We start from the raw sequence: 24,647 nt of genomic DNA on the forward strand, positions 1-24,647 counted from the left end.
AGGAAAAAGAGGCGCGGAGAAAATTAAGATAAAGAGAAGAGGTATTAATCAGAAATAGATAGATTTATCGTTGCACATTGATTTCATATTTTCTGTTAGCCGACAATGTACTCGTACAAAATATTGCGCTGATTTAACAATTACAACTCGATATGTAATATACGCAGACAATTGTACAAAAGACACGTCAACTACTATTACGATGACTGTGAAAATAGTAACAATTGTGCGTTTTTTTGTAAAACATTCAGTTTTATGAATACTGGTGACTATGTGCAATGTACATATATTACATTCGTTTATTATGTACATATATTATACTGTGAAATTACTTGAAATTATCGCTAATAGTGGGAACGTTATAGAAAACTAGTAGTAAAAAGAAAAACAAAATAAATCTACATTTTTACGTTACGTACGTTCAAATTATTCGCATTGTACACGAATAATGAATTTTACTTCTTCCGAAATATACGTATACGAGTGAATTTGCATTTTGTTTACTGTAGAAAGATATAAAAATCACGCTATATATTTGTACTGCTCGGAATAATTAGAGAATTACCTAATGCTCTTATTTTATCGTTTGACAAAGTACTCAAAATACTTTAAATACGCAGTATTTCGATCACCTTTAGTATTCTACTTGTTTTCCAGAATTATCCAAGAACATGATATTCTACGATCAGGTCGAAGAAAGAATTGACTTGGTCAGCGATTAAGAATACAAGACCCGCCCACTCCGCGTTATCCGGGCAAGTGGTGGGGAGGGGGCGGGGGTCCTCTCAAGTAAATTCTTTTATCCGCCCGACTATAACTGTACGAAGCAGCGTAATTTCAATGTTTCCCTTTGCAACTCCGTTCGTGGACACCCACGCGGTCAGGATTAAAGGTCCTTCCGCAATATTTGCACGGGACCAATTGATTCAAGTGCGATTTCCAGCTGGCCTCGGCCATTGCCATCACGTCAACCACCACGTTCCCTGTTTCTGGATCACCTGCGTATCAATTATAAATATTTAAAAACAAAGCTCGAAGGACACGTACAGAAGAAAAAAAAGATCGAAAGGGTATCACCCTCCGATCGGTATAATCACGATAACATTAAGTACGTTGGATGACCGCGAGGGGTCACTCGACCAATATTTAATTTCCTACAATGACGATCATCTCGCGGCTACACGGGCGTGGGGTATTCTAAATCGAAAACAGAATTATCCGCAACTATATCGAATGAGAGTGTTCGAGCGTATCGATCACCGAGGTTGTTCAACTCGCGGCGTCAATTAAACCGCTCCATTAGAATTGTTCGTCGCTACGTTGCCGAACCGTGGTATCCGCGGGCATGAAATTGATCGATTCCGTCCCCGTTCTTCACCGAAGCTTTTTAAATCGCAAAAAGATATCGACTTACGAGCGTAGATAACCTCGGGCCTCTGTGGCTCTTTCCTTCTCTCGCCGGGCGGCAATTTCTCGTTCTCCACGTGCCACTTTTTCAAACACTGTGGCTCGTGGATAGTTATACTACTCGATCCAAATTCTCGGCCGCATATGTAGCACGTAACCATCCTCTTCTGTTGTTCCTAAAACAACAATCGCCTCCGAGTGACTTCCACGTTGACTCCTCGGTCGTTTACGCTTCCCGTTTAATCAATCAACAACACTCGTTTACAAAACGACACATGTTTATTCTCAGCAATAAATTATCAACAATACGCACAAAATTTATACCGTCCACTCGTACAGCGTACATGAACGTAACGAGGGACCGACAAGGATTTATTCCCACGGCGTCTCGAGTGAATTAGGTAGAGACGACTATCACGCGAACTGGAAGATATAAGCATGCTTTCCAGCGCGACTCACCCCCGTTGGGCTGATGGAGATTTCTTGCACGCTCGACGACCCTAACTTCTGCCGGACATTCGAGTCTCTTCTACGCCGATATCTGTCGTTTTCGACCTGAGACCGTTTGATGCATTGCGGTTCGTGTATCTTGATGCTTTTCGTGCCGAAGTTCCTGCCGCAAGTTTGGCAAGTGACCGTGGGTGGTCCCGATCGCGATGAGCTCGCAAGCTTTTCCGGAACGAGGACCTCCGATCTCTCCGTGTCAGGATTCTGTCGATTCGAGCGTTCGATTTTTAATATTTCACAGTGGAACATTTTCCATTTATCGAAACAAAATTTTCATCGATTTTAGCAAACCTCTACCGGACTACTATTATGAGAAAATGAGTACAAAACACTTCTACTCTAAATTTATCGCTAAACTGTGATATCTTTGTATCGATTGACCCTTTGAAAACGTTAACGATTTATCATACACTGTTTACCTGGCGCGAATCCCACGAAGCTTGAATAGTCACCTTTGGTGGAGCTTTGCAGCTTTTCTGATGAATCGGTAGGCGATCCGGCAGGAACGTTCTTCCGCATTTGGAGCATGGGAGCAACTGTGCCTGAAAACGTACAATTTGGTAATGTTATTTTGTTCCACGTTTCGCGTTCAATTGTCGATCGGTGAAACGAAATACTCGTTACGTTAGGCAAGATGGAGTCGATTCGACCTCGATCGAAAACAATGTGGTGGACAGTTTGTCTAGCGAAATATATCGCCCAAAATAACTTCTTCTGTTGACGGAGTACTCGATACTTCGAACGCTCGTGTTACGTAAGGTAATTGTGTAAAAATAACACCAGTACCGAATGTAACTCATATTTCTTTCACTATTGCTATAACGAAGCCACGGTGAACGCAACTTCGATAGTTGCGCGCGAAACTCGTTGCATCGTGTCGACGAATGAAAAGGTCACTTGGCAACCGGTCGGGGGTGGAAGTAACAGGTAGTATCCTACTTAGTGGAATTATCCTACTTTGGAGAATTTTCAACCCCGTTCTCCCGCCATCGAAGTTCTACTTAATATATATATATTTTTTTTTGAATCTAAAAATTTCATCTACGATAATTTTCGTTCTACTTTACACGTTTCGAAGATTGACGAAAATCATTGATAAACGAAACAATTCGATAATTATTCCTCTACTTTATACTTGTGTTAATTTACGATAAAATTTAAAAGTTCGATCGTCGATAAATCTAACCGACGATTTGATAAATTTTTACTCTTCGTTCAACGTTTGACGAAACACTGGTGTATTAAAATAATTCGTACGCGAACGAACGGTATCGGTCATTGTGATCTGTTCCAATTGCCGGTTGAACGCACCACTTCGAACGAAAAAGAGGAAATCGGAAAGGAAAGTTCCTCTTTAACGTCGAACTTAATGAGTCGCAATGCGGTTCTTAGTTTTTAGACCAAACATGCCGTTAGTCTTGCGGAGCTAAATGTGCGCGATAAATGTGGGGCAGCACCTTGAACACGATAGGGCCGCGGAATTATAGTGCGTGACAAGTTCTCGGTACGGAACCGGAGACCTCGTGAGCTCCTACTTGTTATACGTATATTTGCATTTTCGCGTATGCGTGCGAAACGCGCAAAGGGTGAACTTTAACGAGTCGCGTTACCATTACGCATAAAGAGCTCACGCGATTATATATATAAATATATAGATATATATAGGAGGTCTCACAACGCGGTACAATCGTAAAGAATGCGTGTCGAGATACAAAATTTACAGAACAAGCACCGGTAGGTACTTACAAATACACACATCGGCACAATACGTACCATTTTTAGGGTATAATACGCGTCTCGTTTAACGTACATTTAAATAACAAATAATCACAGGAATATTCATCGAGTCGAATTTTAAGTAGAAACGCGTACAAGGAAACATCGATACGATTCATTAACATTTTACAACAGTGCTTGTTTACTGGAATAGCGATGCAATTTTGCAACTCCCGATTTACGTCCGTAAAGCAACTTGATAAACGATTTAAATTTACAAGCTGCGTCGTTTCGAGCGGTGCGCACTATTCCAGAGAACGAACCGTTTTACAATTTAAATGTCGAGCCTGATATCTTCTAGCATCAAATTGTTACAAATTTTCGGAAAAATAATTCTTCCTGGAATGAATTCAACTATAAGTCCCAATACTCGAAAATCTTTCTACGTGTTTAGAAGTCTACTTGGACGAAGTTTCGCGACTCGAGCGAAAATTTCTAAACGTGTTTCGTACTCTCGAAATGTCTCGCGTCCGTTTTTTACATTTTCGATTAATTTCACGTGTGAGTGAATTATCAATCGATTGCACTCGTTGCGAGACACTCCGTAGATAGTGATCACGTTGTAGATACTCGATCGATTCTTTCGTTCGCAATCACCGGAGATAAATTTCTGCGTTCGATGAGCGGTATACTATGGCTTGGCACGTGACTGGCGCAATACTGTGAAATCTCTCGCGTGGCTCAATACCGCGCATCGTTTGTATTTCGTCCTCCGAGTGTCCTCGTGTTTGCGAAAATTAAATTTAATGGCGGATCAACGATTCTTCTTCGCTCCATTGTGCATTGTTCTTCGAATTCACCGGTGATATTTCGCAATACGTTACATCACCGTCAATATGACGAAGATATCCGTCAACTACGATGAACTTAGCAGGGTGACTCATGCCACCGATTAGAATACATTCGTTGGTATGGACAAATACGGAAGCGACGGTACTGGTGGTGGTGATAAATCGCGCTTGAATAAATTTTCATCGACGGTTAAAAAGGTCGGTTCAAGAAGACCGCCCTCGGTTGACCAAAAGGCTACAAGCGCGATTTACACGTTTCAAGAGACGTTCACACGACAGGGATATACCTGGCTCTCCTCCCATGCCGCTGCGTTCCATTCTGATCGATCGTTCGCAGTGTCAGGCCTTTGAGGTGTCGAGCGTCTTTGGTTCGCTGGCAGAGAACTATTTTCTCGGTCCCATTTCTGCAAGATTGATATTTGTGTTAGACGGAGGAATTAAAAATACCACGCGTAATAGTAACTATTCGTTCACCGACACGAACAGGTAACGAAAATATTGAGTTGGAGGGAAAGTGTAATTTTACACGCAAATAAGTAGAATGAGTCATTTGGAGATTGTTTTACCTAGCTCTTGTATAATATAAGAAAATACTTCACAATACCCTTCGTTCGTTACTTGCGAAGTTAATCTTTTACGATAGAACTTTTCCTCCAACCCAATAGAAGATTGTCGCTCATCGAATAAGATCTTACAAGAAATTTTGTTATGTAAATCTATAATACAATATACATCGCAAAGATCGTGAACAAGCAAATTAAAAATGCTACCAGAAGCTGGTCCGATCTTGAAAGATCAACAGTGGTGGAAAGAAGAAAAGAAGAAAAATCGGAAAAAGAGAATAACGAACCGTCTGTTCAAACTAAATTATTTGCATTACATAAAAATGAACTATATTAAACTAACGATAATAAATTAATAGACGTAAACAACAACAAGAAAATTAATGATAATACGAATGAAATCATAGGAGTGAGTAATTATTCGTTACGTTTATGATAATTTTATGAATCAGGACGTCTAGAAAAAGTGATCATAGCAATGATAATTTTCACGATGACCGCAACAAGCGTACACTGTGACTCTCGTATCTTGACCAGCGAGACAGTTTAAACATTCATTACTTGGCAACGTCTTCAAACAGAACACGGCTATTAATTCAAAGATGACCACTGTCTCTGTCTACCACATGGTTAATTTTAAAGCAAACATACTTGTATTGTTAATCTTAAAACAATCATATTCTTGTATCTTCTAGTTGGAAATTGATAAATATCGGCATATGTAATATGTGTTCTAGTTTGATTCAAGAGCTTTGATCTCATTTTAATATTCATGTTTTCCTTTCACGTACACAGCCAGTGTGATAACCGCAGAAACGTCATCGGTTTTTAATATCGCGCATATCAACGCGATATTATAACAAGTACCAGCGATAATGTCCTATTCCAGAAAGAGTTTAAAGTTTTCTTAAACTCTTGTTTAAAGTTACAACGATATTGTTGAAGCACTAACTGGTCTTGTTATTTTTATCTCTGTCTGTGAAAAAGATAAAGATGAATCTTCTCGTCTTCGCGACTCCTCTATAAAAGATCATTTCTTTAGTCTCTAGCCATCAGTCGATCTTTAGCGTCCGAAGATTTCATTACAAACCTAAAAAACATTACCAGATTAAATACTCGATGCTCGTTTCTTTCATCTTCAAAATAACGATGCTAGTGAAGACGAACGAGACTTTTCTGCCTCTTGCGAAATTGTTTATCGAATCAGAGTAAGATCGCGCGAAAACTTGAAGATTGAGAAAACTCCAATCTCTGATTTGCTATCAATTTCCAGCTAAAAGATTCAACAATACCATCAAGTACTCAATTAAAGCTAAGTATGTTGTAGAAAGATACAATGTTATTATAAAAAAAAACCAGTTGCGTCGGTTTCAAGACAAAGTTACGAATGTTCAACGAAAAGTACATCGTTCTCTTCTCTTCGTTTCCCTTCTTTCTTTCGCAACACATACTTCCGATCTGTATAAAAAGTCCCATGCGACGTTACCATCATTTAGTGTTCCTCGTTAGTGGAATTAATTCTTAAGAGGTTCAATTACGAAGAATTATCGCGGTAACCCGATGCTTTCGAACTCTTGCGTTTGTACATCGAAACTTCGTATTTTTCGAAAATTGAATCGTGTAGCCGTTAACAGAGTTAACGATAATTTAGACGGTGGAAGTGAATTGACAAGTCACGGTACCGTAGCGCAACGATGCGATCGAACGTACCTACACGCGACACGTGTAATTAATGTTCGTTTCGCGAATAGCGCATACGCGAATATGAACGCGACAGTGAGGTCGCGTGAAGATGCATCGTACCGTATACATATACATGTACAAACTCGCGTGGAAGTTACATATGTATCACTGATCATCTCGTATAGTGCTCGGCTACGTCGCGATACTACCACGCGCCGGTTCGTGTATACATAAACGTTTCCGATATCAACTTCGACGATATACGCAGTACGTGTGTCCGTATCGATTCTACAAAGGGCCTTGACGTATTACGTGTTCCCAGAGAGACAGGGAAACTCAATAATATTCATGTCCATCGTGTTCAGTTTCATCGACTGTATGAATAACGCAGTTCAAGTTCAGGGATAAAATTAGATCGGGCTCTACGCGAATTATTTTCGTCGCGGTGTTTCCTTCCATCCGGTGGTGTTCGATTTACTCTTCCGGCGTTCCTTAGACACGTGTTTATCCTAATCTTTACGTATGTATACACGTACACAAATACTGCCTTCTGGAAACAAAAAAAAAAAATGTTTTTGCCTATTTAACGAAAAGGGTACGATAAACCATCGACGTATTTTTCCATCATCTGTAAATATTCGTCGTAAATTTTTTTTTTGGGGGGGTACGATGAGATTCCTTACCTAGATTCGGTGGATACAAGCGCATCGAAATTAATCGATCGTTTGGCAACTTACTTGCATGCACCTGGGCTCGTGAATAGGAAAGCTGGCGGTGCCAAATTCACGTCCGCATATATAGCAAGTGATAGTCCTTGGCCCTTTCTTGGTTGGCGCCGAGGACGGTCTATACAATTGCGAACCACTCGATTTGGATTTGTTAGCCTCTTGTACGACCACCTCCTCGGTTTTGTTCTTGCTCTTTTCGCTACGGAAATGCACGCCCATTGGCTTCTGCACGGTCTTTGGTATCGAGGTCTTCGTCTTCGAATTCGTTGGGCTGTCCTTTATCCTCGAGTGATTCACCTTCGGGTGACTGTGAAATCGCTCCGGTTGATCCGGCGCGCCGCAACTTTTACACGGTTCCGGGGCGCTCCTCGCGGTAGAGGCTGTGAACACCTCCAGATCGTTCTGTATCGTCGGCCTCGAAATCTTCTTCTTCAACGTGGACAGTGACGGAATTTTCGGACCGGTTGTTCCGTTTCTAATCATTCGAGGATCATCGTTAAGATCGGTTATCCAAACTGGTCCGTTCGGGATTGTTTCTCGCAAAATATTACAAACGGTTAACAAAATAAGTATTCCAAGATACTACGATCTTTTGAATTCGTAAACTCTTACTGCGTTCCGGACGGGTTTCGCGCGAATTCTCGAATTCTCTTATTTCTTAATAAATACGAGAAATTGTATTGGGTTGTTCGGAAAGTCATTTCATTTTTTTTTTTTTTTTTTTTGGTGAAAATGAAACACGATTTTTTTAGAGCGTATAAACATTTTATTAAATTATATATTCTCCATTTTGGAAAACGAAATGACTTTCCGAACGACCTAATAAATTCTTGGCTTGGTGAACTCGCGAATTCGTAAGTTCGTGTAAAGAATTGTCCCGTTTGTGAATTCTCGAATTCGTGACGCATCGAATTCGTAAACTTGTAGATTGTAAATTCGTGACATTCCCGATCTCTCGAATCCGCGAGGTTGCGAACCCCTGAATCGGTAAACGTGGGAACTTGGGAATGCACGGTTTCGTGAATTCGTAAATTCGAAAAACTTTCGAATTCACGAAATTTGCACAACGATGAATTTACGAACCTGAAAAATTACGATTTAATTGTGAGTTCTCGAATTCTCGAATTAGTTGCGAACCGCTTGAATTCGTGAACGTAGAGAACGGGGAACCCCTGAATTCTCAAACCTTTCGATTCTCGAATTCGTAAGTTCACGAATTCACGTCGATTAAAATAACCACGAACCTATTGTTGTTGTCGTCCAGTTTCTTGTTGTCGGTGCTCCTCTTCGTCGCCACGGCATCCTGGCCGTTGATGCGCGCTTGTTTCTGCATTCTCGGTGATTCCCCGGCAAGATCTACGTGACCGAATCTCGTCTCCAGAATCTGCTCGAATGTCCGACGCTTGTGTCGCGTTGTAGCGAAATCGTCGCACCACGTCTCCGTCGAGCCGTTTGACGCTGGCTTCTGTTGTTGTCGTTCGTCGGCCGTGACGTCTTGCCGACACCTTGACGACGAAGGGAACACCGATGTTCCCCCACTAATTGTTTTCGAATGCCGGAACAACGTCATGGAGTCGCTGAGCAACTCTTTGCTCAGCAGTGACATGTCGAGCTTGTCGGCTAATTTCGGGTCCAGAACGCTCGGTTTCTCCAGATTGGCGGTTTTCGGTCTGTCCAGGTCGCAGTAAACGGATACCCCACGTTTCAATTTCGGTGGCCAGGTGCCGGTATCCGGCGTCTTCGACTTTCCCCGTTGTTTGCCTCTTTCTAGGTGATATTCGTTCATCTTTTACAAAAGGGATTCAGTAATCCGAATTCTTCGTTTACACTAACGGATTCAACTATCGAGACAGTCAATACTGTCAATGGATTCTAAGTTTAATATTTGAAAACGGCTACCGATTACAAACTATACTTGTCGATGTTACCGATTATAGGTTCGGTAGCACCTCTTAACGAATTAGAAACTGATTATTTTATGGACGTTTAATAATTTCGTTCGATACTTCGCGTTTACGATTTATCATCTATTACTGAAATTGTTGCAATACTATTCCGATTAATAGTTTTTAATAATACTTAAAACTACGCAAATTAAATCGAATTTTTCGATTTGATTTAATTCAAACTCTCACTGTATTGGTTTAGCCCTGCTTTAATGTTAATGCAGGGATAAATGAGATTCGAATGCTGATTTTTGTTCGTTACACAACGAAGCGTAATATTGACTTACGTTCCAATATATCCAGGTCTTCCTTAATCACTAAAAACGTCTTCTCGGATAGAATCTCTGTCGGTCCCTTTTTCCATTTCATGATTTTCGCGGCAGACGCCGTGGTTGTAAAGTTTTATTACTTTGAATTTGAAAATACAATCCAATAAATGATATAAAACAAGACGACTTTAGTTTTTGATAAATATCGGATACATCAAAATTTCATAATAGTTCTTTGCTTCTTTGATTAGATTTATCGTGTTCCGAACAAATAAAACGTGAAAAATCTAATTGACCGTGATCAAGCACATTTAAATCTCATAATTTGTTCAATCTGTTATTGATACGAACTGATTCTACAACATGTATGGTTATCACGTTAAACAAACGGATTTTCCTTGAACTTTCCAACTGTTCCTTCTCGTAGATAACTCACTGAATTTGGCTTTTCTAGAAACGTTCATTGTGTCATTCAAACCAACCAAAATTGCTTTTGACTCGCGCGTTAGAATTTCAATTATGATTTCAATTCAATATTTATTTGTTTTACGTGCGTCAATACATTTTACATATTTTCAAATGATCGATTAGATCATAACCAATAAATACACGAGTAACTAATAATTATAGATGTAACACTACGCGTCTCGTGAATGTCCGAAATAAAATAAATATATATTTACAATGTTATGTATTTTTTAACAGTAGACAATGATACACATTTCGATCGGTTTGCAGAGATTATTGAGAATAGCGTGTGTTTGTCCTTATCAAACAACTAACGTCACTTTGTCAATCTAAATTGGCGGGAGTTTCAAGGAAGAAATACAATTTTAAACGCGTAAGCCCTTTATCGGCAAAACACCCGGTGCACTGAGCTTCAGTTTACCTTGCCATTGGCTACATATAGCTTTTACCTTTCTCATTGTGGTCGACTGTGTGAAGAATATAGGTGGCTAGGAAATCGATCCAACGACTACTATTAAACAACTATATCGAGACTCGTTTGTATAGGTTTCATCACGGAAGCGTGTTACGTAGTTAAGTATTTTGAATGGGGGACTGTGTCACGAATTACTGCAGAAAGTAAACTGACACGAAACAATGCTGCCACAACAAAAGAATTTCTTGTGATAAATTCAAATTCTAATGTAATTAAAAACAGTAAAATCATTATACAAACATACTTTTAACATGTTTATTTTAGAAATATACATATATTCTTTTTTCATTCACTGATTTGTACTCTTTTCACCAAACCAATACATTAACAGCATTTCATCATAGATTTTCTACACTTCATTTCAACCTTATCAAATTGATTAGTAAATTATGCAAGCAGCAAAGTGAAACGTTAAGTACTCTTGTTTTCATAATGGTTTCAATTTTATGACGACACTGCATTATTTCGAAAGATGTGGGTATGTTTTGCCTAAAAAATAAACTTTTACGCATTTGCATATACAATTGCGCAATTTTATTTAAACGCATCGCTAAAAATACTGTTATCCAGTTAGAACTATCATTATAAAAATTAAACAATATTTCGTACATTTATAAACGTATTTACAATACACAATGTACATAGTATAAAAATATTATCGACGATATCGATAACGTTTGAAGTGAAACCACAACTGAAAAATATTGTTATGAAACTGACATCTAAATCCACGTTTGTACGAATATTCCCATTCTCTATTAACAATCTTAAATGCGATGTCTTCGTAAGGTGGACCAGCGTGAAATCGTAAAATTGCGAAGTCTTTGTTATCGGCGCAGGGTGTCTGAAAATGATAACAATTTTTATTAGCAGTCAGTACTATATAATTAATTTAAAAGCCAAATCTTACCAAAAAGTACTCTGGTGTTGTGTTTTTATCTATAAGATCCGGATAAAATATATTAAATTTGTAGCCTTGAACAATTTTTGGTGGTGGATTATCCATATCGTAATGTGTTTGATTGTATTTATTCCATTCAAAACCGGTATGTACTCGATTGAAATATCTTGGCTTTCTAGGTCTATACTTATCAGACCACAAGTAAATCTGTGCTTCTAAAGATGATTCAACGCTAAATTGCGCTTCATCAGAACCCATATTTTTACGCGCTTCTCTATGCATAGCTTGTTCTTCCGCGGTCATTACGTTCTGAATTTTTCGTCCAGTACTAAGCACTTGATTTCTTGCATATTCCAATCGCTGATTATCATCTTCTTCTAAAGTAACTATTGTTCCTGGCTCAAGCTGAGAATAAGGTATGTATTTTGGAGAATAACCTCCTGATTCATATTCACAGAAAGACTCTGACAAAAAGTCATCAGCCACATTAGTAGCCTCTTGATCCTCACTGCAAATGTATAAGACACAATCACATAAGTTTATACGTGATTCCTCAATAATTATAAATGTAAACATATACAGAAACGAATACATACTCCGACTGACTCTCTTCGCTCTTTTCGGCAATTGGATTGGTAGGTGGTTCGTCTTGTTTTTCTGATTGTTCACCAGGTGCTTCATTATGTACTTGTGAAATCTCAGGTTCATTTTCTGTTCTAGCTACGCCTTGTTCGGCGATTAAGACTTCTAACTTCTTCCGCAAATTTTCTTGGTGTCGATCTCTTAAACGTGCTCTCGCCATGTGTGCTGAAAAAAAATAGATAGTTGGTATAAATATACATATTAAATGATATTATTTAAAATAAGCTGAGTATTTTTAAAGCTTACCTTTTAATTGAGACAGGAGACTTTCCCAATACCCTATGTCAACACCTTCAGGTTTTCCTGTAATTTTTGCTTCAATCTGTAACTGTAAAGCTTCCAACTGTGCTGCTGTTTTCCCTTTAAAAATAGCAGTTACATCTTTAGCTACTGATTCATGTATTCCTTCTCTTCGACCAACAGCTAAAACAATGCATTATATAGTATCCTTTGAGAAAATATGAATATATCTTTTTATATGTACAATAAATTAATACTTACCCACTTCATATTCCGATCTTTCTAATTTTCTTAATTTATGTAATTCATCTTCTACAATTACAGTAATATCGTTCCAATAATCTAAATTTTTACCACGTTCCAATTCTTTGTAAACTTTGATATCTTCAATAAGATCTTCTAAGTCTTTTACATGTAGTCCACGTAAATAAGTGTAAGGTTCGTGCATTTCCACAGCATCAACTTCTTCTTCTGCACTAATATACTTTGCAAGAAGATCAATTGGTTTTGCACGACCGTCTTGTATTCTGATACGAGATCTTAATCTTGCTTGCTCCAAGTGAAATTGGTCTTCTTGTCTTGCCCATTGTTCTAACTGAGCAGCTTCTTTTCCTCTTTGTAGTAATGTCATTTCTTCTTCCCTTTGTTGTCTTTCTAATTCTCTTTCTTGTCTTCTTTTCTTAACTTTCTCTAGCTCTCTTTTATTTTCCTCTTGCTTATATCTATTTCTAATTTCTAATGCCTCTCTACTAACACCAAGTAAACCTTCTTTCTCAAGTTTCTTAGACCACACAAATGTGGATAGCAAATTTCCGTCACCAAATGGGTTATCTGTATTTGTATAATGTAAGTAATCATTATCCCAACCCATTCTTTCTTTACGTTTGCGTTCTTTAGCTTCTTTCTTTTTTAAACGACGTAACCTTTTTTCTTCTGGCGTCTCTGTAGCTTTCATTAATTCTTTTTGACGTTTTCTCTCTTCAATTTGTTTTTGACGTTGTTTCTGGAGCTTTTCTAAAAGCTTTGTAGAATCTGAGGAAGAATCGGACGAGGATGAGCTACTAGATCCACTTGAATTTGAGGAAGACAAAGAAGACGACGACGATGATGACATTGATCTAAAATAAAGTAAATAATTGAAAACTAAGAAATAATTGAATTATAGTCTTAAAGATATGTATAATCACTTACCTCTTCTTGTTTTTACGTTTCGAAAATTTTTTATGGAATTCATACGATTCAGAGGAATCTTTATGCTTAGACTTTTTATATTTTTCACTAGAATTTTTAGAGTGTTTATGTACTGACTTTGAATTTCTGGAACGACTTTCATAGTCACTGTCATTATCTCTGTGGGAAATTTTTTCTTTGTACCTATGCCGATCTTTGTCATTTTTTCTTGACCTCTCATAATCTCTTTTGCGAGAATACTTATCCATTTTTTAGTTTATATGTATTTGTTATGTTTTTTCACACGGAATTTCTTACACTAACAATACTTCATGACACTTAACCTCACAAAGGATAATCGGACGCAGAAACTTTCGCCATTGTTAAATGTAGACAGCTGATTCCGGTATACTACGTGCAAATTTCCGTTTGTATTCATTAGAATAATACAATATAACGAATAATCAAAATTTAATTATTTTTTCAAAAGGATAATAAATTTATAAAGATTATTTTATTATCTTTTCTATTTTTTGTATGAATTATTTTAAATTGATCGTCAATGACTAAGGAGTACTTTCCTCCTCTTTTCTTGACGCTACATCCGTTAAACTTTCAAGTTAGGGAGCATACGCTGTTGGAGGAAGGTTTTTGAAAATCTAAGGGTAATTTTCGTTGTGTTTAGTGGATATACGATTGATTTTCGAAGACTGGGATTATTGTTAAATGAACCACGATGTCCGATACAATCTACTACTCGAAAAAATATTACGACGACAAATACGAATACAGGTTGGTAAAAATAACGGCAGCGTGTAATGTTCGATTTAGGTTTCGATTTTGGTCAATTGTGCCAATATGTATCGTTTAGAAAGATGTAGAAACGTAATTATCTGAATGTATGTCTATCTCGATATTGTGTTACTAATTTTAGCATAAAGTTTTCATTTTATAAGAAATCTATTTCGATTCATTTTATCTGTTTTATTAGTAATTTCTTTAGCCACATTTATACAGATGTGACATACCATTTAAATGGCCGTCTAGCACATTCTTTTGTTTGCTTTGTTAACCCATCACTTTTAGTTGGCTTAATGTACTAATTTATGTAATAAAACATTAATTTGATATTTTGATAATAATTCGAATAAAGCCCCTTTTTGAAATATTAATATTAGGAGAATAAATCGTTGATTATGAGTTCCAGCATCTGAACAATAGCCACGCAACAAAGAATAGTTTGGACGGGGGGGGGGGGGGTATTAAGCTATTGCTAATAATTTTATGATTTAATATTGAAATATGTTTTTATTAGAAAAAATTATTTTTTTTGTCTATATCTTTATTATAACAATATATCTTATTTATTATTGTAAGTATTAATAGTTAATTTCCTTATAGTAATTATAGTAAGTAAAGTAAACTTCTATACTAATAGAGTAACATAAAAATATATAATATTGCATTTGGAATAAGGGATAAAAAGAGTTTTAAACATTTATTTACTAAGGATTAAATATACATTTGTGTTTTATTAGGCATGTGGCATTGCCAAAAGAGATGGCAAAGTTCGTGTCAAGTACTCATCTGCTCTCTGAGCAAGAATGGAGAGCCATTGGTGTTCAACAAAGTCAAGGATGGGTGCATTATATGATTCATAAACCAGGTATGCCAGTTTCTGAAATTTGTTGATATTATTTAAATTTTACTGCAGTAATTTGTTCTCAATAACAAGATATTCGTATTAAAACTATGATTTTAAATAATTGAATATTGATGAGGAAATATTTGAAACAAAAAAACATTTGTCTGTTTCAGAGCCACATATTTTACTTTTTAAAAGAAAAATAACATCTCCACCACCAAAGAATGAATGAATGTCTTTAATGTCACTGTACCAATTTGTAAATAATGCTTCAGATCATTGTTAATATTCATAGAACAGCTTAACTATCACAGCAAACCATTCTATTGACAAAAAAATTGATATTTTTGTACCGAAACAACTATCATATACATTCATATTACATCTGCTAAATCTAGAAGATATATAACAAGCTTTGTTTTTTCAATTCTTTACTACAGCATAGATGTGGCCTCAGGTTTTCATTGTTAGCAAGTCATTCATAATAGCAAAGTATTTTGTATATATGTCTATATAATGCCTTAGTTCTTAAATGCAGTTTACATAGTTCTTAATTTTGAAATTACCACAACAACTTGGTATTTCATTCAATGTAACTGAAATGGAAACATTGGAATATTCTAGTTTTTTTTTCTGAAAATTATAGTTCTGAAGCGGAATGAAGTATTCTGTTAAGTATTTATTGAGTAAAAAGAAGCTTCAAGATTTTGTGATTACAGTGCCTTGCACATATGTGCTACTCTTTGTTTATTATTAAGGTATACTTTAATACTACATATTGAATAATCATTCCTCATGTTTAACAAGAATGATATACTAAAAGCAAGTATGTTTTTAAGTTTTAAGTTCAATAACGATATGGATATTGGTTAGATTCTATTACTATTAATTAAGCATTAAATTCTGTGTTTATTATGTACCTTGGCACAAGATGTTTACATTAATCAGATTCATATCATGTATTATGTTTATTGTACGCATAACTTCATTCAGACTCTGCTCTCTAATTATATTTTTGCAACGTTATTTTATCAGTATTTCTTGAAACTAATTCTTATGTTTTAGTATTAGTTGGCTTTGATTTACTTTTAATAAATGAAATACGTGCTGTCAATTCGTAAATAAAGTTTGCAACAAATAATTTTTGATTTCTTTTTATTTTCCAATCAATATTCTAAGGTTTTTAGTATTCCAGTTATTAAATAAAATATTTAACAATGATTTATCCAATATTATGGATTCAGTTAGAATCAGATTTCTTTCTATTAGAATTCACTCTTTATTTTTGAACTATCAAAATTTATCAGCTTGTAACAGTTCATAAAATTGTTGTTATACGCTTTTAAAATTAAATTCAAAAATTGTTTAAAAGAGCATTTGACTTGAATAACTTTAGATTACATCTAATACGGTTTTGTCGAAATGAATCTTCATAGTGAAAAAGAATTGAACAAACACTGAGCGTATATCCGATCATCTAACAAACTTACTTTCGTACGAGAAACATTCGTGTGTCCCTTCATTTTGCTCTCGTACGACAAAAAGAGTGAAGCAAATTTAGCCGAATATACGAGGCGAGAGGAGGACAAGAGGGGGGGGGAGGGGAGACAGAATAATTAAGACAATCACGTGACTGACCTCAATCCAATTATACAAACATTGTCCCTAGCGGTCAAGTAATTCTCACACTAATTTTTGTAAATTGTACATTAATTAAATCATCGTTTATGGACTGACGTGTGTTGCGTACACAGTTCGTTTCACTTTTATTACATAATTTCGTTACCAGTATCTTCTAACAAGGAAACAAGTAATTAGCGAAATTCTTTAAAATTAGAATAAATTAATTTACATACTATGTACCTGTGAAATGTAAAAAATATTTATACATCGAATGGAATTTAAATGTTTGGGTGTAGCGTTTATTTTGGCCAGTCATTTAGGACGCAACAACGCATTTATTAAAATTGGCCAAGATATCGACCGTAGTAGTATCGGCTAAGGAATGGTACGTACTATTATCGTAAACGATTTCTTCTGACAGTGATCACTGTTTCGTAACGATGATGTTTTAAAATATTGAGACGTACCAATTACTAAAGTGACCACCATATATGGCACAACCATTCATTCAAGTTTCGAATGCCGTTGATCGGGGTACACGCGGTTTACGAAACCGCGTGTATGTTTGCGCGCGCGCAGGCACGCGTACATTGTAGGATCTCCGGCTACATGTGCAAAGATATATCAGAAAAACCTCGAGGTGGGAGGACGTGTATCGGGAGTTCGGTGAAAGGGGGCAAAGGAACGGCGGAGTACAGAGAGAGAAATAGAATGTTGCCGAAAGGGAGATGAAGAGGGAGGGAGATACTTGATCTCTGACGCATACATGTTGCATCCACGCGACGAAGGGCTCTGTTCTCATGGGTCGGCCGGCACTCCACGAGAACGAAGCGCGCAGTACGACGATTGCATTCGCGGGAAGATCGACTTTACGCACTCTGTAAAGCAAAACGAAACGTGTTCAGCATCCCAATTCGAAAAATCAGCACGCGTGCGGCGTAACTCGATTGAAGGAGAATCGCATTGTTGCGATCGAGGAGTCTTCCTATCGACGGAGAACCGTGAACGTATCCAAATCGACAGGTCAGTTAACTTTTCCTTTTTTATTTTTCATCGGATACACGCGAATGTTTGAACGGAATCATACGATAGTATTGGCGCGTTCGAAGTGTGATACATCGGACTCGTGAAAAGTGTGATCGGTTACTGTGATCTTACCCGTTACATGAAAATTTAATCGACTGCTTGTTGGCAAAGGTTGACCAAGTAAATAGGATCAGGGAAATCGAAGGATAAACGAATGACAGCTGTCGTGGGCGTTTATCTTCGCTTCGTCGATAATTACGATCATTGAACGAACAATACGGTTACAGAGTTTTCTTATTGATTCGTTGGCGAGAAGGAACGAACGGTTTAATAAACTGCGTATCTCGTGTCCCTCTCTAATGGTACTACACGTGCACGAGAGAAAAACTTAAACAGTTCTCCAAACGCTATGACGACTGGACAAACTTTCCGCTTTAGAATCATCGGACAAAAATTTTTGCATTAAAGAAAATTGCATTTCTGAATAAGGAGTAGTCCGTGATGTTGCCCTATATGATCGCTGCAAGAGAAATTTATACAATATACTTTATGGTATCTTTCGAAGTGTTATTTCGCACGATTTATTCTTCGCGCAAAACAGTCGAGACTTTTATCTACGTGTTTGCATTGTATATCTTGACATACTTTCTTCCATTGATCCAACGGTTGTTCGGATCATTAATTGTGTTTAAACGAATGACTCGAATTAATTCGAAACTTTCGGGATGCGGCGCGCCTTTTATAGAACGAACTACTTTTGCTCTCGGCGATTCAAACAAGAGTGGCACGTGCGTTTGACTCTTATTTGGCTCCACTTTCGTTCGCTTTCGCAGCGAGGTGTCTGTAACTCAGGTCCACCAATCGCGATCCAATAAGAGCGTTAATCGAAGGCCATTTTCGATTGCATATCGCGTTTCTTATAAGTTTTTTCTTTTTGTTGTTTTCACATGTACTTGGTACGGAAACCGTCGCGTTGATACAACGAGACAATGGCAAATTTTTCTGCGGCACACAATTTTGTTGCCGGATGGAACGTAAAGGCAGATTTCCAGGACAGTTCAAACCGGTTAATACCAGTTCTGCGAGATATACATGTATACATAGTACAGACAAGAAAAAATACTGTTTACTCTACACTTTTCAGTTATTTTGTTTTGATAATTAATTACCGATACGTGGAATCTTTTTAATGTGAACATTTTTTAAGACTATTTTTTAAAAATTGAGATTAATATTCAATGAAACGTAATTTAATGACCTTTGGGTCCGATAACGAATATTTTTTAAATTCGAAAATATCCGGTTTATTTGTTTCCGGTCATTTACCCAAAACGATAGACGTAAATATAAGAATTATTAGACATGATCTTTGAATAAATAGTTAACAGATATGAATATTGCATCGTCGTTTTGTGTTATATAATAGATTATATTATACATTGTAGTATTGTCAATTAGTATGCGGGACGAATAAGTCTCGTAGCGCAACGTGCAGATTATTTTTCCTGCACACTTTTGCAATTATGTGGATAACTATATGCTTTGCAGTTACATTCCAACCGGAGAATATTTTGCTAGCCTTATTGTCAAGGATATATCCAGAGATAGTATCGTAGAAATATTATCTCGAAACATTGACTAAGATATTCCAATAACGGCAAAATATTTTAATGCTGTAAACAATTGTGAAATTACATCCCACAAATCATTCCTAAACAAGCAAATAAGAATGCAAAGTAACATTGTTCGATACGACGAAAGATAAATTTTTCGACTTGAATTATACATTACCTACATTTCGTAAATAAAAACAAAAATATCACTATGATTAAATTTCGAAACAGAAACACACGGAACGTAAACAACATATTGTAATCGAGTACCAGGAGCGTTGATCGCTGTCACTTATTCAAAAATATTCGTTAGCGTACTTAATCAGTTCATTTACCTGCGTTGATTACCGACCAATCGTCGTAATTATTAAAATCATGTCGATTTTTCCGCATCGATTTATGTTTTGAATTTATCCGTAATATTACAGCCATGTATCGGTCTTATCACAGTCTTTTCCACATGTGTAAATATTTTAATATCACTTGTGAATATAAGAATACTACGTTTCGTCAACTGGGCATAAAAGATAATAAAATACAATTACAACAACGGGTCTCGGACTACACATATGAGCCCTACTACTTGGGACATATTGCCCCGGGGCAATATTTCGTTATCATATCGGGAGAAAAGTTTACGTAACGAATTTCTGCGAATTACAGAAAGATTCGTGATTACCACATATATGGATTTGAATCGACGAAGGATTACGAAGCTATACGTATTATAATTCTGTTTTTAGGATAAAGGCAGTGATAACATGGCGCATCCGAAAAAATTGAAGAATTGCATGTCGGAGAACATGCTAACGCTGTTGACGGTGCTCGGTGTTTTCGCCGGTGCTGTTCTTGGCATTATTCTAAGGCACTCCAGAGACGGCCCATGGACAAGTCGCGAAATAATGTATATCCAGTTTCCAGGAGATATATTTCTCCGAATGCTGAAGTCCCTCATTTTGCCATTGATTGTCGCTAGTATCGTTAGCGCGATCGGCGGTTTGGATCTGAATTTATCCGGTAATAGACAACTTTGTACACACCTTCGTTCGGAAGCTTCATAGAATATTTGATTATTTATGATGAGCGAATCGCGTAGGCGTGCAAACTTGTTTACGCGCAGATCGTTTGAGACCAGATTATCGGTATATTCTGGTATAATTTCATTGACTGCCGCGAATAATTTAAACGATAAATGTTTTTGCTACTTCTATAGTTTTTAATTATCAACTTCGCAAATACTACTGATTGAATCAGTAATTAAAATCAACGAGGTTTTACCTCAGAATTAGACATACGGTTTCCGCCGTACGTGTTCGTTTTTTCGTTCAAGAATCTTTACTTTACGTCCGCTATGAAGACTTCGTAAATCTTGATCACTTCGTGTGGCATTAGCTTATCATTGTGTACATACATTATGCAACACATTACGCTCGCATAAATACGAACCTATTATTAATAAGAAAAGCAAAATTTTTATGTATATTTTATTTATAGGAAGAATCGGCATACGATCGATTTATTATTATGCATCAACAACGATATCTGCCGTGATTCTTGGTATAATATTGGTTCTTATTATTAGACCTGGAGAATTCAGCTCGCACAACTTAACTACGAATGCGAAAGTAAAACCACCTAGAAATGTTACAACAGTAGATACATTATTAGATTTAGTCAGGTATAATAACAACAAATGGTCCCCTTCTGAAATAAATTGTCATTATCTTTTACGAAATTATTTTATTCCTGTTTTTTTTTTAGGAATGTATTTCCTCCGAATCTCGTACAAGCTTGCATTGCTCAAGTACGTATAGATATAACATAATTTTATATTCAGCATGTATATGATTTTATGTATGTATGTACGTTAATTAATCGTAATTTTGTTGCAGTATCGTACAATATTAATAGAGCCTGAAAATAAAACAGCAGGTAAACATTAAATTTGAATTTGTTTATGATTATTACTATATCACTAATAAATAATTAAAAAATACAATATTTGTTTATTTCAGTAAAAAGTTTAGATGATTGGGAAATATCTCATCGATATGGGGATGGTACTAATACTCTAGGTTTAGTCATCTTTGGAATTGTGTTTGGTATAGCTCTCAGTAAAATGGGAGAAGCTGGAAAACCTCTCTTAAGTTTCTTTGAAACTTTATCTGAAGCATCAATGCTTATTACTAAATGGGTCATATGGTATGGAATCATAAATTACATTAATTATTTATTTCATTTCCACTTCGTTTATATTGTAACAATCATTTTATGTGTAGGATCTCCCCAATTGGTGTGTTCTTCCTTGTTACTTCGAAGCTCTTAGAAATTGAAGATATTGGTGCTGTTGTGGGACAATTAGGTTTATACTTCGTCACGGTATTACTAGGTTTGATTATTCACGGTTGTGTAACTCTTTCTGTTATATTCTTCATTTGTACCAGAGAATTGCCGTTTAAATTGCTTGCAAAAATGGGCCAAGTTTTGGCCACAGCTTTTGGTACTTCATCAAGGTAAAATGTACATGATTTTTATAAGTTACGCGTGAAGTACTAGAATATGCTTCAGAATATGTGTACAGTATATTTTTCTAAATTCAGCACAGCTACCTTGCCAGTGACAATACAGTGCTTAGATAATATTGGTGTCGATCCTAGAGTTACAAGGTTTGTTGTTCCAATTGGTGCCACTATCAATATGGACGGAACGGCATTATATGAAGCTGTTGCAGCAATTTTTATAGCTCAAGTTAGAAACGTTTCATTGTCGCTCAGCAGTGTTATTGGTGTGAGGTAAATCTAAGAATTAAAGTAAAACACATTAAAGTTAAAAACATAATGATTTCAATATTACAATATACTTCTATAGCATAACAGCTACTGCAGCCAGTATAGGAGCTGCTGGAATTCCACAAGCTGGCCTTGTCACAATGGTTATGGTTTTGGATACTGTAGGTCTGCCTGCTGAAGATGTAACACTCATTATTGCGGTAGACTGGCTCTTGTAAGTATGCCATAAAGTTATTTACGACTTTTCTAGTTGAAGACCATTTTTAAGTTATGCAAGTATTTTGAGTCACCACTTAAAATTTATTTATAGGGATCGTTTCCGAACAACGATAAACGTTATATGCGATGCACTTGGAGCTTATGTCGTCGAGCATATGAGCAGGAAAGAACTTGACGCAACCACAAATTTCCAAGAAGAAACAATTGAACTAGCCAGAGTAACGAAAGCCGACGCATAATTGGTCGTCTTTCCTCTTACTATAATTTTGCCATGATATTATGTAAACACAATTTTACTGTGTTTACATATTTTGTAACTTATAGTCAATTATTTGTACTAATGTATACTCATGCTGGGTGCAGATTTTATTTTATATAGTAATCTATACTTATTTATATCATTGCTAAATGTTGTAATTAGCAGGATACTTATTTAGAGATTTAAAGGAAAAAGGTTAAGCACTAATGTACTTTAAAAGACAATCTGCATTCATTTAGACTTTTACAAATATGTTGAATACATTGTTTTCTGTTTTTTCTTTGTAATAATGTTTTATTACAATTGTTCTTATGTATAAAATCAAACTATTACATAATTCATAATATTAAAACATTCCATATATTTATTGAATACAGCAAATATAAAAAAATTATATTCAATATTGTTTCTGCATATTTCATTTCTGTACATATATAGTATTTATTAAACAGATTTTATTAATATAAGTCTTCAGAAATAATCACTTGTAAACATATTTAGAAATGTACTTTTTTAATTCATTTTGCGATTAAACTTTACGTATTCTTCAACTCATGAATTTTTTCAAATCTATTATGTTTTAATTTCATTAAGAACATAATTACTCCTTCCTTAATCATGGACATACCATTTTGTAATAGCAAAGATTTATATTTACATTGTGTAGGCATTTTTTTCTGTACAATTATGTATTTAAAAGAACTTAACACCTTGATTATCATCAAATAAAATTAGCTCTGCTTTTTTATTTGTTTCTAGTGTTCTAAGAGCTTTAATTAACACTTCTGTATCAAGCCCATAAAATTCTAAAAATACAAACAATAGTTACTTTTAAACAATGACCTATTTTCTGGACTATTTTTGTTTTATACTTTTTTAATACAGTATAAAATTTTCAATTATGCACACACCTTCATTTACTGTATCTTCTCCTTGTGTTAATTCAAACAAAGTAAATACAGATCCGGTAAATCCATTTTCTTGCGCCCAATTATAGATAATTTCACCCCATTCATCTAAAGTGTGCCAATAAACTAGCCATCTTTGTCGGGCTTTATCTAATGGACTTGCATTTCCTGACTTTGCTAATTCTTCTAATACTAATAAAACAACTTCCGATGGTAACTTTCCTATTAGATGTATTAAGGAATAATTTTATAATAAAAATTTATAAATGTTTATATTTATTATATTTATAATTTTGTTTGTCAATTATTTTCTTTATGAAAAGGATACGATTAATTGTAGAGTTATTAAATAATGGACTTGAATGTGCTTCTCGTATATCTACAATAGATTGTTTTGTGATACGATAATATTCTAATATTAAACTTTTCCAAGCTGCTAATTGTTTAGCTCTAGTATCTGTATGAGGTTGGAGACTGAAAAAACAAATCAACAATCTTCTTATATTTGAATGACATTGTACAAAATTATTTGGATAATTTAAATATGGTGCTACTTTATACAATGTTATGATCATAATTATATTTAATCTTGATATCGTTTACTATGCATATTACTATTACTGTTGTTGCTTTTAATAAATTAATTTTTCATGAATAAATATTAAAGATATAAACTTCTGTTTAAATCGTCATTGAAAAAATGCAATTGACGTAACCTATTGACACTTACGTAAAAAAAGGAGGAAAACTATACTGCCATGGCCACTCGATTTCTGCCATTGTTATTAAATTGAAACTATAATCAATTATATATTTGGATATAAATAATTATGCTTTTACGATATTTGAAGTATCGTTGACACAATTACAAACAAAAGCAATTACGAGCATGACGTTCGGTACACGTGATTTCAACTGTCTAAATTTCAGATTGACTGCACTACCGCGCCAAAATTGTTTACCCAAATCCACAATTGAATCGATACTATAATAAATATT

The 24,647-nt window shown here is 35.7% G+C and overlaps 4 protein-coding genes across 5 annotated transcripts; 2 read left to right on the forward strand and 2 right to left on the reverse strand.

Annotated features, from left to right (window-relative positions):
* Positions 1-63: 63 nt before the first annotated feature.
* On the reverse strand, positions 64-13,944 carry Cactin (cactin, spliceosome C complex subunit). The gene is given in 12 exon segments (XM_076310552.1): positions 64-998; positions 1,415-1,583; positions 1,867-2,118; positions 2,334-2,456; positions 4,769-4,885; positions 7,465-7,930; positions 8,700-9,133; positions 11,506-12,022; positions 12,111-12,321; positions 12,403-12,579; positions 12,658-13,514; positions 13,588-13,944. Coding segments are annotated over 12 exon segments (3,732 nt in total). The 5' UTR covers positions 13,836-13,944; the 3' UTR covers positions 64-837.
* Positions 3,596-16,250, forward strand: Cks30a (Cyclin-dependent kinase subunit 30A). 2 transcript variants are annotated; one of them, XM_076310550.1, is made up of 4 exons: positions 3,596-3,648; positions 14,252-14,358; positions 15,105-15,232; positions 15,385-16,250. In XM_076310550.1, the coding sequence occupies exons 1-3, from the start codon at positions 3,611-3,613 to the stop codon at positions 15,218-15,220; spliced, it is 261 nt and encodes an 86-aa protein (XP_076166665.1). In that variant the 5' UTR covers positions 3,596-3,610; the 3' UTR covers positions 15,221-15,232; positions 15,385-16,250. The 2 variants fall into 2 exon arrangements, with proteins under 2 accessions (XP_076166665.1, XP_076166666.1); XM_076310551.1 differs by lacking the exon at positions 3,596-3,648 and adding an exon at positions 4,832-4,967 and having other exon boundaries at positions 15,385-16,229.
* A 1,466-nt stretch (positions 16,251-17,716) lies between these two features.
* Eaat1 (Excitatory amino acid transporter 1) lies at positions 17,717-23,141 on the forward strand. Its single transcript, XM_076310548.1, has 10 exons — positions 17,717-17,857; positions 20,217-20,490; positions 20,968-21,151; positions 21,235-21,277; positions 21,366-21,405; positions 21,489-21,675; positions 21,753-21,986; positions 22,074-22,265; positions 22,342-22,476; positions 22,573-23,141. The coding sequence occupies exons 2-10, from the start codon at positions 20,235-20,237 to the stop codon at positions 22,718-22,720; spliced, it is 1,419 nt and encodes a 472-aa protein (XP_076166663.1). The 5' UTR covers positions 17,717-17,857; positions 20,217-20,234; the 3' UTR covers positions 22,721-23,141.
* Vps25 (vacuolar protein sorting 25) lies at positions 23,078-24,558 on the reverse strand. The gene is made up of 4 exons (XM_076310549.1): positions 24,379-24,558; positions 23,977-24,122; positions 23,652-23,870; positions 23,078-23,546 (listed from the first exon to the last, which is right to left on the reverse strand). Exons 1-4 carry the CDS (start codon positions 24,426-24,428, stop codon positions 23,434-23,436), a joined length of 528 nt encoding a protein of 175 aa, XP_076166664.1. The 5' UTR covers positions 24,429-24,558; the 3' UTR covers positions 23,078-23,433.
* Between the last annotated feature and the right edge of the window lie 89 nt (positions 24,559-24,647).

The sequence above is a fragment of the Ptiloglossa arizonensis genome, chromosome 4 (genome assembly GCF_051014685.1).
Source record: "Ptiloglossa arizonensis isolate GNS036 chromosome 4, iyPtiAriz1_principal, whole genome shotgun sequence".
NCBI classification, from domain to species: Eukaryota; Metazoa; Arthropoda; class Insecta; order Hymenoptera; family Colletidae; genus Ptiloglossa; species Ptiloglossa arizonensis.